The sequence below is a fragment of the Pangasianodon hypophthalmus genome, chromosome 1 (genome assembly GCF_027358585.1).
Source record: "Pangasianodon hypophthalmus isolate fPanHyp1 chromosome 1, fPanHyp1.pri, whole genome shotgun sequence".
In the NCBI taxonomy this organism is placed as follows: Eukaryota; Metazoa; Chordata; class Actinopteri; order Siluriformes; family Pangasiidae; genus Pangasianodon; species Pangasianodon hypophthalmus.
The window spans coordinates 25,303,023-25,320,030 of NC_069710.1; the positions used below are offsets into that span (position 1 = coordinate 25,303,023).

The window sequence follows — 17,008 nt, forward strand, 5'->3', positions numbered from 1 at the left end:
ATAGAAGGTTCAAGTATGCAGTTTTGGGGGGTTAGCACAACAAGACCCCTATGGCGCACACAGAGGCACCCACTTCTATGACAACAGCAGTGAGGGATCAGCATGACAGAGGGAACATTAGTGTATCAGCCTTTCAGGGTCTAAAAAGGTGAAAGGAGAAGTGACAGAGCTGAAACCACTTATGCATCCTCTGTAGAAATTCCCTCTAACAGAACTCTAGCAGAAGCGAATCAGAGCTTGGCAGGAAATTCAGTCTTTTCTCTGACTTTACATATCACATACAGGTGTGTGATTAGTAAGAACGTGGCGTAAATCTTGCATATTACCATGCTCTAAGGAAAAACAGATAAATGTATCAACAATATACACAATAAGAAAATGATTCAGCATCTATCGAAAGACTTCATTTGCAAACAGTTGGAATACTGAGGGGGTTTTGACTGGTCCATATGGCATCACTAGCTATTCATAGTTACAAGGCGTGGTAATGATGGCCGTCCTCCATCCGACCTGATAAGATAAGCACTGCATAATTAGGGTTTTGTGAAAATGCTTGCTCCATTTACCTGTTCTAGGCTCGACAGTACTAAAGGCAAAGAATACCAGTACTTCACTATGACAGCATTGAGGCTTTTGTAATCAGTGTAGGGTCTGGTCTACTGTCCTTTTTCTCCACAAAGAAAAATGCTGATGCCTCTGGAGAAGTGGATGGGCAAATGTAACCTTACACACATTCTTCCATTGCTTGTGTTTAGATGATTGATAGGAAACAGATGTGCTCTCCTGGATTGAAAAGTGGGTCAGAGGTCTTGCTTTATAGCTCTGAAATGTCCCTTTTCTCCACAATACAGTACAGAGACAGTGGCCTTCTCTCCTTTGGTTGGATTTTTTCATCTCAAATATCTTTGCTTGATCTATTTCCATGCCTCGCCCTCTACTCTCCACTCAGGTGTGGTACACTGTGGGTGGTACACTGGAGCTAGTTCTGGGGTGCCTGGCTTGAAGGAGAATGTCAGTGTGAATGGTGAGCTGAATTAATTGGTTGAGGGAGAGCTGGTTGTCTTTGCATGCCAGCTCTGTCTGGAGTGATTCTCTGAGCTCCAGACAAAAAGCAGTTCTCAAGGTGGCTTCATTCCATCTGCTTTCTGCAGCAAGAGTGTGAAAACGAATTGTCAGACTTGTCTCGATAACAGAAGGCGCTCTCCAGAATACACAGTGAGGAAAGGTCATATCTGGTAAATGGCAATAGAAGTTTAATACTCTTCTCATAACCAGCAATAGCACTAGTGATATCTTTTCAATGCCCCTGCCATAGAGAGTAGAAGAGCCTGAAAACAGGATGGTGCATTGCAATGAAAGTTGTATTTACCTGGGGATCTATCAAATATTTTGGTTGTGGTACAAGGGTTTGTGAGAGTTGACTTCTGAGTTGTTGTTAGAAACTCAGTTATGTTGGCACTGACTTTCAGGGGAAACGTTGCTCCAGAGTTCCTCCATAGCTGTAGTGATCTGAGGAAGTTGTTGCATGATCTCCCAATAACTGACCTTTGTATGAACACTACCTCTGTATGCAGCTCCTGCACCACTGCTGAATCCAGAGTAGAAGGTAAAGTCTTCTGTAACAACTGAGACTGAGAAGCAGTGTGAGGATCCATTTGCAAGAGGTTTGCAGCAAACAAAGTGGAATCACAATCCAATATGTTCTAACAAGTCTGATGGGTAATCCAGGGTAAGTCAGGTCTGAATAAACAAGGCATGGTAGGTACATAAAGGCAGTCAGAATTAACAAGGCTTGGAACTTATACAAACACTGTGATTGACAAGACTTTACAATGATTAAATGTACTCTAGTGAGTGCAACCTCTGCTGGCAAGGAAGAGAAATGTCCTTGTTACAGTTTGAATTTACCTCAGTAACAAGGACTCAGGACATTTCTCCTCCTTGCCAGCAGAGGTTGCACTCACTAGAGTACATTTAATCATTGTAAAGTCTTGACATCAGTAACAGCTGTTTCTTCACCTTTTCTGTGATGGTAGTGTTGAGGGTCTTTAGCTGTTTTCACGATAACACAACATATGCATGTAAATCCGGAAGTGCACAGAAAAAAACTATGTTTGTCTCCATCTGGCGTCTCTGATCAGGGCTCCCATGTGGAGACAGTGAGCGTGGTCATACTGGTACTCTTTCGGATAATCAGCACTGGTCACTGCAAGGACTTTTAAAGTGATCTGATTTATACTTGATGACTGAGTGTGACAGTGATAGAGGAGAGGCCCTTGGAGAAGATATTGTGCCCGTTTGAAATGTTAGAGGCCCAGTGATCAAGGGTGGATGAAGAATGACTTTCAGCCTATTTATATAGGCTTTGACACCCCTAGATGTCTGACACATCCATACACAAAGTGATGGTCTGGTGACTTTCAACAAGACATTGATGGCTCCTGATTGGTACAACAGAAAAATGTTTGCCCAGAAACACTTATGGCTGGGATTCTAGGGTGCAAAATTGGCTATGCTGTCAGGGTGGGAGGGATGGCTCTCAGACAACAAAGATGTGGCAGCTGGCTTTATGTGTCTCGAAGGAACCATGCGATAGCCTCAACCCTCCTTGGTAGTTGTTGTGTGATTGGCAAGAGCTGGCTAGTGTTTGGGAATTGGCAGATGAACAAATTGGGCAAAAAATGGGGAAAATAAAAAAAGACTGATATGCTTGGCCAGTGGTTCTTGCATTTGGGCAGGCTGTGGCCTCGTGATTGGGGCATGTTTGCTGTCGCCTTGCACCTGATGCTGTGTTTTGACTGGTCAGTTCTTGGAGTGACCAGTGCGTGATCAGCCCCTGGTCAGGACGTAGGGCGGTCAGCGGGGTACCGGGAACCCTCTAAAATTTTAACCTGCCACTAGATGTCTCCCCTTTTCTACAGTCATTATGTACAGTGGATTCAGAAAGTATTTTTGATAAACACTTTACTGTGTTGTAGATTTGATTTTGAATGGATATAATTGCCATTTTACCCATCAATCTACACTTAATCACCCATAAGGATGAAGTGAAAACATGTATTTAGAGATTTTTGAACATTTATTAAAAATCTAAAACTTATTTGCAAAAGTATTTAGACCTTTTGCTGTGGTACTCCAATATTGTGGTCAGGTGAATCCTGTTTGCTTTAATTATCCTTGAGATGTGTCTAGAACCCAATTGGAGTCCACCTGTTGCAATTTAAATTGATTGGACATAGTTTGGAAAGGCACACCCCAGGCTCTTTAAGGGCCCACAATTTACAATGCATTGCCAGGACAAAAACCAAGCCATGAAGTCTAAGGAACTGTCTGTGGATCTCCACAATCAAATTGTGGCAAGGAATGGATTATGGCAATGATATAAACCAATTTCTAAGGCACTGAGTGTTCCCAGGACTAAAGTGGCCTCAGTAATTTTGAAATGGAAGAAGCTTGGCACAACCCTCAATCTTTCTAGAGTTGGCTGTCCAGCCAAATTGGACATCTGGGAAACATGGGCCTTGGTCAGGGAGGTAAGAAAGAACCCACTCTGAAAGAGCTCCAAAGGTCCTCTGCAGAGATGAGAGAACTTGTTGGATGGACAACCATCTTTTCAGCACTCCATAAGTCAGGCCTTCATTGTAGAGTGGCAAGACGGAAGCCATCGTTGAGGGCAAGTCTCTGAATGTCCTTGAGTGGGCCCGCCAAAGCCCAGCCTTAAACCCATCGAACATCTGTGGAGAGACCTGAAGATGGCAGTTCACAGATGCTTGCCATCCAATCTGACGGAGCTTGAGAGGATCTGCCATGAAGAATGGGACAAACTGCGCAAATCCAGGTGTGCAAAGTTACTAGAGATGTATCCATGAAGACTTGTAGGTGTAATTGCTGCCAAAGGGGCTTCTACAATGTACTGAATAAAGGGTTTGAACTTTTGTGAATAAGAGATTTCAGTTTTTGATTTTTAATTAATTTTCAAAAATCTTTAAAGCCATGTTTTCACTTCATCATTATGGGCGATTAAGTATAGATTAATGGGAAAAAATGGCAATTATATCCATTCAAAATCAAATCCACAACACAATAATGTGTGCAACAAGTAAAGGGGTCTGAATAATTTCTGAATCCAATATATATATTATTGTCATCCTGTGCTACCAAATTCTATGATCATGAGCAGCTCTTGAAAATGACTTTTTTAAACTTTCCTAAATTTGTTACATTTCAATTTTAATTCAGTTTTCACTTTAATTAGCAGAGAGTTTGATAAATGAAGATGCTATGACAGATTTCTGACTGAGGTATGGTTAATTTTACATTTTATTGAATAGATACACAATATGGTCAAACGTATTTAGACACCTGACCATTACACCCATATGTGGTTCTTCCTCAAACTGTTGCCACAAAGTTGGTAGCACACAATTGTACAGGATGTCTTTGTATGCTGTAGCATTACAGTTTCCCTTCACTAGAGCTAAGGGGCCCAAACCTGTTCCAGCATGACAGTGCCTTTGTGTGAGATCCATGAAAACAGTAGCCTGCACACCTCAACCCCACTGACACCTTTGGGATGAACTAGAACAGCGACTGCACCCCAGGCCTCTTCACCTAACATCAGGGCCTGACCTCACTAATGCTCTTCTGGCTGAATGGACTTTTTTTTTTTTCAGATTTTATTTTATTCTATTGTCACATATACATTACAGCACAGTGAAATTCTATTCTTCACATATCCCATATTGTTAGGAATCTGTGGTTAGAGCACAGGGTCAGCCATGATACAGCACCCCTGGAGCAGAGAGGGTTAAGCTGGGTTAAGGAGGGATAAGCCTTGCTCAAGGGCCCAACAGTGGCAGCATAGTAGTGCTGGTGCTTGAACCCCTGACCTTCTGATCAGTAACCCAGACCCTTAACCACTTAGCCACCACAGCCATTTTGGGATGTTCAACAAGCACATATGGCTGTGATGATCAGGTGTCCACAAACTTTTGCCCATATAGTGTAGCTTATGTAGACCTGTACTTTCATGAACATGTAAAGCTGAGCAAGCCAGTAAAACGCCTGACACACGTACACTCTACTCGGGCTCAGTAGCCACCACCCCCTCCATCCCGCATCACACGCACCCGCGCTACCACACGCTCACGCGCGCATCCTTCACACTCTGCGTTGACTGGCGCTCAGGTCGGACACACCGGGAATGGGATCTTTGGCGAAGAAAACCTTCCAATTTTTCCGCGTTTATGCCCTCCAGAGGCTCCTTTTTATTTTGCGGGAATAATTCCGGGTAGGACATTGAACTCAAATGTGAGGGGAGAAGATGTGTTGAAATGTAAAAAGTTGCTATAGAAAAGACAACGAATGGGATAATAACTGCAATTAGGATTATGTAAAAAAAAGACTTTAAATATCTGGAAAGATTCCCCGAACATCAAAATTTTAAAGAGATTTTCCTTTTTTTTACTCACTCACAATAATAACCAAAGAATTTGAGCAATTTGGAGAGAGCTTCATTAGTGATAGATATTAGTCGAAGGTAACGAGCAGGTTGAAAGGAAAGTTCACGGAGGTAACGGAAAGTTTCCTGAAAGTTGCTGTGCGTCTTTGTGTATGGAGAGAGGCATTGTGTATGAGGCTTTTCATCATGGCCAAGTGGTTTAAAGATTTCCCCACTCTGAAAACGGGCTCGGACCGACTTCGCTCGGCGTCTGAATCCGGAGCGCAGACTCGACCCCGAGCGGCGCTGAGCGGCGGAACCGGAGCCAAAGCGAGTCCGCGGAAAAACTCGGAGAACGCAGGCGGGGTGGGTTCACTCCTCTCCGGGAGGAATCGCAAAAACTCGGCCGTCGAGCTGGGCCGAAACCACGCGAGTCCGGGCTCGGTCAAGGATGCCAAGATATGGGAGATCCTGATACCTGGCAAAAGCAAGAAGAACGTAAAGATGGAGGGTTTTGAGGATCACCGCACGCTGAGGACAAGCGCCATCGCCGACGCGTACATGAGCCGCATGATCAAAGTGGATAAACAGGACAAATGGCAGGAGAAGAAATACAACAGCACTGCTGCTGAAGGCACCGGGAGCGACACAGAGCGAGGAAAAACACCTGTTAAGACCGAAACGGTGGGCAAACACAGCTGCTATATCAATCAATCAATCAATCAATCAATAAATATACACCACTGCTGAATTAACACAGTGTGCATTCCACTGTACGAGCTAATCAGACACTGGAGATATTACCCTTACAGCACTCCATGTGTTAATGAGTACATTACAAAAACTCCAGTAGTGCATTAACTCCTTATATTAACCTATTCCATCCTATTGATATGAACAAGACACTGTTTGTGTGTTAATCCCCAAAGTAAGAGTTAATTCAGCACTGTAGGAGTTCATTAATCTGACTACTGACAGAAAAGGTAGGCATTTACTGTAAAAACCCTCCTAGTGTTCAGCATTATAGGTGCTAATTGTGTTTGTTGTGTTTGTTGTGTAGCCTAGAAGCAACATTATTCCAGCAGAACATTTCTATTTTGCATGTTGCCTTTGTCTTGGAAAAGCATCCCTTTTCTATTTTCTGAAAATAGTTTTTAACTGATGCGAAGGTTCTGAAACTATGGTTTATCTAGTTTGCCTTTTTACTGTCTCGAGTCCATGGCATGCCACCATTCCTGTTCTTCTCTGCTAACATCTGTGGGAACCAAAGAAAATGATTTTGTTATGAAAACCAAGATTGATATCTCTCTTCCAGCTCCCTTTGTTTTTAACCATATCCTTTCTCCCCCCACCTTTACTCCACACTTCTCTCTCTCTCTCTCTCTCTCTCTCTCTCTCTCTCTCTGTCTCTCTCGCTCTCTGTCTCTCTCTCTCTGGTGTGTCCCATTCTCTTTTCCCATCCCCTATTCACTGTGTGCTTGCATTATGATCAGCCCAAGTAGAGTAGCAGGAGAGCAAGCACAATGAGCACAAACCTTTCCTTGCCACTCTTCCTGTCTCTATTCAGTCATCCTGCACACACACACACACACACACACACAAAGAGTTTAGACCCTGTCACCTCTCTTTCTTTTTCTTTTCAATGTCATTTTCAAACACAGATATGCCCAGGTGCGCGCACACACACACACACACACACACAAACACACACACACACACAAATAGAGAAAGAATATAATGCATGCACAATACAATGTGTCTTTTCTTTCCATCCCCATGAAGGTAGCGTTTGAAGAATTATGTCACTTGACACACAGGCTGTAACCTCTCCCATAGATGGACTGGCCCTCCAGGTACTCTTTGAACATAATACCACAGAAATGAGACTCTCATGAAGTCAAGATAAAAAAAAAAAGGCCAGGGGCGTTGGTGGTTGGTGGTGTGTGTATCTTTGGACAGGGGGTGGGGTGCTGAACTGGACAAGAGAAGAGACACAATATCTTTAAGTTCAAAGGTGGTTTTAAAAGTGCTTTTATTGGGTGTCCACTTACTGGATTTGCTGTGGTGCATTATTTCTAAGTGAATAAGGAAACACCCCGTTAAACAAAGGCATTAAGAATAACATGCAAGAAATCTTACAAAGGCAATAAAATGGCACTCAGTAAATCGTTATTAATTCAGCACATTCATTTAACCTTCAAAAACATTTTTTGGCTACAAGCAGTTAAACAACGGTAGCACACTTAGGACAATATATTGGATATGAGCCATGATCCATTAATATTGTAAAATGTTGTTGTTGTATTCATGTTTTTAGAAAACATAGATCTAAATGTTAAATAAATCTAAATACAGACATTTTACATGTGTATTTTTCTAAAAATCCTAACTTAATGTGAAAAAAAAGAATACAGGGTTAACTAAAAGTGTAAACCTAAGTAACTCATGTCAGCATCTTTCTTTCCCTCTAAACAGCTGATTATCTTGGAGGACTATGCTGACCCTTTTGATGCTGAGAAAACGAGAGAGCAGAGAGAAGCTGAAAGAGAAGGAGAGAACGATGGATATATGGAGCCGTATGATGCCCAACTCATTATCACAGGTCCTCTCTCTTTCACTTCTTATCTACGTTGCTTCTTTCTTTGCTCATATTTTTCCATTCTATTCTTATTTCTTTATTCTCCTTTCCCCTTCTTGATGATTGAAGGACTGCAGGCAGATTTTCAGGGATTTAAAATCACAGCACCCTCTTGTAAATGTCGGTCTCCCCTCTCGGGTGGTTGCTACAGTGATGGTGTTGTGCAGGGACAATGGGTGCAGTTTCCTCTTTCTGCTTCCCGTTTCCTGTCCGTGTTTCCTTTGCCCCATTCTATGGGCAGGAAGTTGACCCCTGCTGTCCCCCCCAGTGTGCTTGACTGTGTGAGAAAGCCCCCCCTCCTCTCCCAACAGTGACTTCCTAGAACTCAGGAAGTAGGTCTGCTAAACGAGCCAATCCCAAGCCAGGGCCGTCCTTCCCCTGGTACTGCCATTGTTTTCTCACACAATAGGCCAGACACAAAGTGACAGCGGACTAACACAGCTTGAAAGATGGAGCACTGTGCATTTGTTACTGTTCCCCCATTAAACCCACAATACGTACATTGTGTGCTACAGGCAACTTGACTTTTGTTAAAAAACGTGAAAATGTTCCCTCACTCATTCAGGAAGCTTTATCAAGTATGTGGAACTATGAGATGAATTGATAAAGCATCTCAGATAAATACAGTCAACTTGACTTACTATTAGACATTTAAAAATGAGTGGCTAGATAACTGGACACTCTTTTGAAAGTTATTGTAAGTATTAAGTATAATGAATCAGCGGGACAGACATATCTTGCTATATGTAAGTAGTTTGCACAGAGCCCACAGTCATCACCTATACCTAAAAGCTGTGATTATCAAAATGGGGTCTGGGGACACCCAGGGGTCTGTGCAGCATAGTCATGATTTTTTAAATTTTATTACAGCAGTAGAAATCACACTCTATGGTTATAACGCTGTTATATTTAAAATTTCATATTTAAGAGTTCTTGGAGTTATTAGTCATTTTGACTGCTTATCTGAATTGTTGAATCGTTGTTTAATCCAAACCTTAATAACTAGTAATAACAAGTAGGTCTATAAATAATGTCACTGTTGGTAAAAAGTTCTAGGTCTCCAATGAATAGACAAAATATTACTGTACACATTCAAATAATGAGCCTAATGTGTGAATAGCTGGGTTAGGTTTATAAAGTAAATCTGTGCTTATTTTACAGATAAAAGGGATGCCTGGCTATAAAAAAAGCTGCTTTTCTGCATCAGTTATGTGTCAGTGTATATTCTGTGTGAGCTTGAAGTGAACACAGTTAAAGATTCAGAATCTGATTTGTGAATTAGTGAAGTGAAGATTTTTGTAGCCAGGGCTTGATCTAAGATGTGATGCGAAGAAATGCACAGTAAATAGGACAAATATCACCCTCCAGTAAAACTGACATTCCATTTTCCATCTTCTTTGGAATAATGTTTTTTGATATCACTTATCTTAGATATTACATATTAATTTTATTATTGTTAGTCTTTAGAAATAGCATAGTGAACATTACAACAAGATCACCTGCTAGGATAGATTAATTTAATCAATTCGTCTGCTTCTTGTGGAAAGTGTTTAAGACTTTGCCGGGTGATTTAATGACATTTGGGAACAGCCTTGCTTTCATCCTGAGCTAAAAAAACAAGTATTTTAACGTATGCTATATCCCTAATCGCTCTACTGTATCATTTGCCGCAACCGTCCATGTGTATGTATTCAAAGTATGAGGTAAAAATATGGTCCATAAATGAAATCAATACATTTGTAGTTTGTAACATCTAATTCTCAGTGTTGTACTGCTTCTCTGAATTCCATTCACTGCAAAAATCACCCTGGCCCAGACTGGAGTTTGTTTAATTATAGGTGACTGAATCATCTTATAACCCTGTTCAGTGTAAGTGTGTGAAAGGTCAGTGTTTGTTCCTGCAGAGATTCGTCGTCGCGGGTCCAAGGACCTTCTGAAGGTGTGCGTGGTGTTGAACGGAGGAGATGGAGAAGGGTCTGGATCCACACAGATCTACGACGTGCCATATGAAGAGGTTCTGGAGGGCATCCCCCTGACCCGGCCCGAGTCTGACCCCCGACCACCTGCTGAATATGAACTCCCCTGGGAGTGGAAGAAGGAGCAAATTGTTCGAGCACTGTCAGGTAAGAATAGCATTTCACCCTGACATTCTGCTCCCATCCAAAGTGCTCATTTTAAAATTTTACTAAACATGATTTACAACATGACTTAAAAAATTCTAAATGAAGCAAAGTGGAACATAACTTCATAAATGAAAATATAAAATAAACACATAATTTTAGTCTTGTCTCATGACCTCCATTAGGAAGATTCCCAAGCAAGTGAAAAGATTGATTATATTCATAATCATTGAAATGAAGCTGGGCAGGGGATAATGCTGGCGCCTTACAGCTCCAGGGTCGTCGGTTCGATTCTGAGCTCAGGTTACTGCCTGTGTGGATTTTCTATGTATGTTCTCCCCGTCTACATGGGTTTCCTCCAGGTACTTAGGTTGCACTGGAAAGTCTAAATTGCCTCTCTGTGTGAATGTGTGTGTGTGTGTCTGATGGGTCGGTGTCCCATTCAAGTGTATTCCTGCCTTCCACCCAGTGTTCCTGGGATAGGCTCTGGATCCAGAGTGACAGTGACCAGGATAAAGTGATTACTGAATGAATGAATGAATGAGATGAAACTATAAACATCAATTCATAACCAATATTTACAACCAATTTTACAATTGCATTATTTAATTTGGATCAAAATGACCCATTTCAAACCTTTAAAAAAATAGAAAAACCTTATTTCATCCTTCACGACACTTTTATAATCGCATTTGCTAATCAAAAACGTTGTCCGACCTACAGGTGAGCAGTGAACAGAACATGAAGATGAATTAAACCACTTTAATGTGGATAATATGGATTTGGATTATTATTCTTTTTAAATATGGAAAGATTAAATATGTATTGTGTAATGTGTTTTGATCACAATAAAGATTTAACCTGTTTACACAGTTATTGATATTATAGCATTATTATATAAAGTGCTAATCTGTTTGCCCATTGAGAAAGTGTCATGGACTGAACAGCCTCATTGCTCCACTGCATCTTCACTCATTAGCTCAGTTTGATGGTGTGGAGAGGGTGGTTAAAGAGGACTCTGCTCCCACTGGTGTTAAACAACAGACTCTGCGCTCTGTGAAGAGCTGGACACCCAAATCCCTGCGCCTGTCCCCTCCCTCCTCCCCGAAAGCCAGCCCGGACTCTGAGAGCCCTAAAGTGGACCCCACCGTGCCCCTCGAGTTACAGAGGTGTGTGTATGCTCTTAAAGTATGGAATAGCACATCCTGACTGTCATGTCACATATACCTGTTTACTGTATGTGTGATGCTCATTTTTGTCCTTGATATGATTTTATGGTTTTAGGACCCCAGTACTATTCCATTAGTAGATTTGTAAAACATTCTCCCTAACAACAGCATATACACTATATCAACTAATAATGCTAGGGTATAATGATAGGGGATATAATGATCAGGTGATTTGGATCGATATATCAGTTTTATAGGCTGCGATTGAAATTAATTGAGATATGAAGTGAATAATCATAATCGATTATTATTGAAAAAGAACAGACAATTGGTGTGTAAAAAATAAATTTTTTTAATATACAGTATAACTGATGTGTAACAGTTATGTAATAGGCTAGCAAGACGATTTGCCAGTAATCTGATACTTTATTAATAGTCCTTCTCTATGTCATTATCATTTGTAAATTAACAGTAGGCTTATCTTAGATTCAGAACAAAGTTGGTCACATATCATTCAGAGGCTAATAAATCCAACTGTATCATAGCAGACTCATTATATTCTCAAATATCGAACCATTGCCTTATGAATCGAAACAATATTGTATTGTACTGTAGCAGATTGACTGGTATCTTCAAATTTTAAATCATCGCCTTCAAAATCAAAATCGTACTGAAACCTCAGGTATACACACCAAAAAAATAATAGAATTTTGTTATTTTGTTGAAAGTGCAAATTAATTAGTTCTGTTAGACGGGTTGTCTAGAGTAAGAGCATTACGGAATTATTTGTTTGATGTACAGAAGTGATGCAGTCTTTTCCATGGAAAAAAAAAATTCTGCTATTGCCCCGATTACGAGAAGATTCATCCTGCTAGTGGACTGCTCACGCTGTCATTTCATCATCATTTTTGTGATGAGTGAGGATTTAGACATATTTCTGCCAAGTGCACTACAGCCGACATCATACAGTTTAGCATGTCTCTGTTTGCAACTAACATAAGAATCAGGGTTAAACCTTGAAAATACCATAGTCATACAATTGGGTTGAATTTTAAATGAAAATTTCAAATCGTGTCTGCTTGATCTATTTTTATTTCTTCTCTCTTCTCACTTGATGGTAGAGAGATTCATTATGGGTTTAGTTATGTAATTCTCTCTCTCTCTCTCTCTCTTTCTCTCTCTTGCTGTTTAGCTGGTACCATGGCAGCGTCAGTCGTCAAGAGGCTGAGGCTCAGCTGCAGAACTGTAAGGAAGCCAGCTTCCTGGTGCGCGACAGCGAATCAGCCACCAGCAAATACTCCATTGCCCTGAAGTAAGGCTCTATATACAGACAGGTGACAAATTAAAGGAAAAACTAAGACAATTTGGCTTACTAAGGTGTTGTGCAACACAGAACGACAAAACAGTGTACCTTGGCATAGATTCTATATGTCTGTGGAACTGTAGTGGAGAGAAGAACACCTTCTTCCAAAAGATATTCCCTCAGTTGGTGCTTTCATGATGATGATAGAGTATGCTGTCTAACACTTCGTTCTAAAATCTATAATTTATTTTCTGCATAAAAAAACATTCAGTGAACCTGTGGACAAAGAGATTCCCATCAGGATAGAAATGTTGCATCATAAGATAACGGTGATCAGTCAGAAGAACTTTCCGTTGATTTGCAATGACGATTCCTTCTAAGTGGGCAAATGGACCCAAATCACACCAGCAAAATGAACCCCGCAGTATAACAAAGCCAGCCGGATTTTTTTCCTTTCATAGTGTGACTAAGCATCCTTGAAAAAGCTGATGTAGGTGATATAAAATCTGCCTGCTTAATCTCTCTCTCTCTCACTGTCCCTCTCTCTCTGTCTCTTTATCTGCAGGACCAGCCAGGGTTGTGTGCACATTATTGTAGCACAGACCAAAGAGTGTGGCTATACACTGGACCAGAGCAGCTGTGTGTTTCCCAGCATCCCAGAGGTGGTGCACCACTACTGCACCCAGCGTCTGCCCTTCACTGGAGCTGAGCACATGACCCTGCAGCACCCTGTACCCCGTACACACTGATCATCTCCCAAAACACTTCTCACTACAGCCAAGCACATCATCTCCCTACATCTCCCTGCAGACACACACTGGAAAATCCTACATAGCAGCTAACTTCAATGCTGGACAAGTAACTAATAATGACTGCCACATAAATATTCCCCAGCGGGGCATATCCACTACCATAATCCACTACCATAATCCCAACCTAATACTCATCCTTCCTCCCTGTATACATGTGTTTGTGTGTGATTATTGTTTTTGGAATGAATGTGTTTCAGTATTCTGTACTGTATTCCCGATTTTATTTTCCCAATTTAAGCCAAAGCCATTAGTCATGTACTAACCTCTAATGACCCAAAAGGGGAAATAATACTACAAATGCTAAAGTTTAGACACAGCATTGTGGTTTATTTAGTTTCTAATTTGTTTGTGAATATGTTTCCTTCACACCTTACTTGTCTCCTCTCTCTGGTACCTTCTGGAGTCTGTGAACGTGTTAAGCTTCTAATCATCACTCTACAAAAAGTGCCTCTGTTCTAATGGCACTCCGGAGGCAGAAGACGACAATAATGACACCACTGAGATGCTCATTAGCTCCCCCTGATGACTGCAATCACACACCGCAACAAGATGGAGTCAGTTCTTAAGTCTTCAGATCTGTTGCCAAATCAATCAATCAATCAATCAATCAGTCAGTCAGTTTGCCCTTTGTCTGTTAGGCTGCTTATCTTGATGACTGTGTGTATGTAAGAGCCAAATCTTGTTTGTGTTGCTCATTTGTTGTGTCTTATTGTTGTCTTTTATATTTCAAGATTAAACGATATCTTAAAAGTATTGACAGCTGCAGGACAATCAAGTTGGCTGACATTGGCCATCTGATCAGTGAAGTGTCTCTAGTGATTGGCCCACTTTCCTGTATGCCCTTGATAAAGCTTTCTGCTGATTGGGAGTCGTGTTTGGGGTGTTAATTTGATTTTGTGGTGTAAGCACTCAAGGTTGATAAGTGGTAGAGGATCTGTGGCTGCTACTGGTGAGTGCATTGCACTGAACGATTTCATACAAAAAAAATACACTTTTGATATGCAATTTTTTGTTTATTTTCATGCATTTATTTTGAAATTTGAAAATGGAAAAGTGCCCTTAAAGTGATAACGCAATTCTAATTTTTAAAGAATTTTACCTTTGTACAATATAAGATCATGCAAAGCCTTAAATAAAGAAATTGTGATTTTAAATGTGCTTGAACTTGATTTAAAATATATTGTGCCATACTGTATAAGGCTGAATATAATGCTCTCTCTTTCTCACACACTAAGGTCTCCCTTCACAAACACACACACACACACAACCTGACATGCCTTTGCCTCCAGAATTGGTTGTGAATCCAAATGCAAAGACAACTGTCTGTGTGCATCCCTCAAAGCTGTTGACCTTAGTGTGAAATCAATTAAACCGCAACAGGCTTGCTCCATCTCACAGACGTGTGCAAGCTCATACACACACACAAACATGCACACAAACACATGCTACGTTCCCAGATGTCCAGAATGCATCAGATGAAAGCCTAATTGAAATACAGTGTTAGCACAACCAGACCAAAGCAAGGCCTTTGTGTGTGTGCGTGTGTGTGTGTGTGTATCTGTATGTGAGCTTGCACATATGTCAGGTTTTTTCCTAGGTAATGGATTACCAGGTTGCTATGGCAAACAGTGAAGTAGAGCTGTTACTACATTAAGGAAGTGAATGAGGGAGGAACAGACATCTGAAATAAACTGAATAACTGGTAATGCTGTTCCATATATGGCCCCTTGCAACATGCTGTTTTTTGACACTTCGACTGACTTTTTGTCTCAAACTCACACCCAAATCTAGGATATATGATCCCTGCTTAAAGAGCACCATACAATTAATGTGAGTAATAAAACACAGTGGGGCATGATGTTATAGGAAAATAATCATTCATTATTTTCAAAATCATACGATAAAATGCAGTGCAAAATCCTCTGTCCTGAAAAAGAACAGGATTAAATAACAGCACATTATATCTTAGATTAAGTAGATACAGGTCTGTGTGAATGAGCTACTACTAAAGAAGCCATACAGAACAAGCATGTTAATACAAACCTTGCAGCTGGTTGTACTGTCAGAGCTGATGTTTGTCAATGCCTTCTAACCAATCAGATTCGAGAATTCAATAACAGTGTGGTATAGATGTTACCTGTCAGGGCTTGAAACACTGAAGTACACAAAACACCATGAACGAAGAAGTTACAAATAACATACATATACAAATAACACATAAATAAGAATAATAACACAAAATAAAGATACACTAGCAAATAATGTAGATGGCAAGAAACAAAAACACGCAACTGGAAAACAAACTGGAACACACAGACATTGGAACATAAACTACTTTAACTTGAGAACAAGACACAAATGTCATAGATAATACGAGAAACCAGTGAACAAGCAATGGAGGGAAAAACAAAATCAAAATAACAAAAAAAAGCACAAAACTCAGGGGAAGTGGAGTGTTGTGTGTGCAGCATGGAGGCTGTGTATTTAGTAATAACAGTAATATCATGGAAATGTACAGTAATTAAAGCAAGTTATAGATATGTTATATAACCACCCCCCAATTTAACATCTACACACATCCACTTAGAAAAATGCATACACACAGCGGAGTAAACTTATTTTGTAAGGATCTATCAGGTCTGTCTGTCTCCTTGTCTCAGTTTATCTCTTTATACTTCTCCGGTGCATGTAGCCGTTTGAGACAGACATCAGTTACAGCCAAAGCTTCACACACTCAAATGAATGAGTGTGAAGCTTTAACCAGCGAGTGTTACTGGCCAAACAGATGGAGAGTCAGAGAGAAGGAGAAGGATGGGGAGAGATTGAAGGGCAGGAGGTGAGAGATGTACATCAGTGGGGTCCAACACTCTAAATATTTCACTGAGTGACTCTGATCACACTGCTGCACCCTGAAGTTCTCCTGTCAAGTCATTCTGAGTAGTAAGAAAGCAAGAGAAAGGATGAGAGCGAGAGAAAAAAAATTCAGCAGGAGGTGAGGGAAGACGCAGAAGAACAAGATAGGGGACAGAGTAGGTGGACGTATGGGTGTGAGTTAAAAGGGATTATATAACTTATATCACTATGTGACACTATATCACTACGTCGCATGGCTTTTTCCTAAAGACTCCTTACATTTTGCTTCAGTCCTTTTTTTCTGTCTTCTCCCTGCCCTCTTTATTTCCTTATCTTGTTTCTCCTACAGTGGTTTCTATATCCCTGTTTTCTCCACTTCTTTTATTTTCTCTGTCTCTCTCTCATTAATGTATATCTTTTCTCTTTAGTCATGTGATCAGTGTATTCCAGCATTGTGGTTTATTTCTGAAAGGTTCAGATACCTCACTCCACCAGATGACTCACTGCTAAAAGCGCATAGCTGCAGACATGTGTGCAAATAGTAAATGGACATGTGTAACCATCTAAGAGTGAGTCACCGGTGACAAAGTTGCTGTCTACTAGCACTTCGGTTCAACCCCTATGCCCAATGCTTTCTCTCGCCCACGCTCTCACTCTTTCTCTTAATCTCTCC

At 40.8% G+C, this 17,008-nt stretch overlaps 1 protein-coding gene across 1 annotated transcript; it reads left to right on the plus strand.

Annotated features, from left to right (window-relative positions):
* Window positions 1-5,137: 5,137 nt before the first annotated feature.
* On the plus strand, window positions 5,138-14,640 carry she (Src homology 2 domain containing E). The gene is made up of 6 exons (XM_026940196.3): window positions 5,138-6,124; window positions 7,916-8,042; window positions 9,983-10,201; window positions 11,178-11,367; window positions 12,560-12,679; window positions 13,236-14,640. The coding sequence occupies exons 1-6, from the start codon at window positions 5,633-5,635 to the stop codon at window positions 13,417-13,419; spliced, it is 1,332 nt and encodes a 443-aa protein (XP_026795997.1). The 5' UTR covers window positions 5,138-5,632; the 3' UTR covers window positions 13,420-14,640.
* Window positions 14,641-17,008: the final 2,368 nt, after the last annotated feature.

Bases quoted from the DNA above. Each gene is read 5' to 3' on its own strand.
- she (XM_026940196.3), top strand. From the start codon at position 5,633: ATGAGGCTTTTCATCATGGCCAAGTGGTTTAAAGATTTCCCCACTCTG. The intron at 6,125-7,915 runs GTGGGCAAACAC...CCCTCTAAACAG, and splicing joins CACCTGTTAAGACCGAAACG to CTGATTATCTTGGAGGACTA. The intron at 11,368-12,559 runs GTGTGTGTATGC...CTTGCTGTTTAG, and splicing joins GTGCCCCTCGAGTTACAGAG to CTGGTACCATGGCAGCGTCA.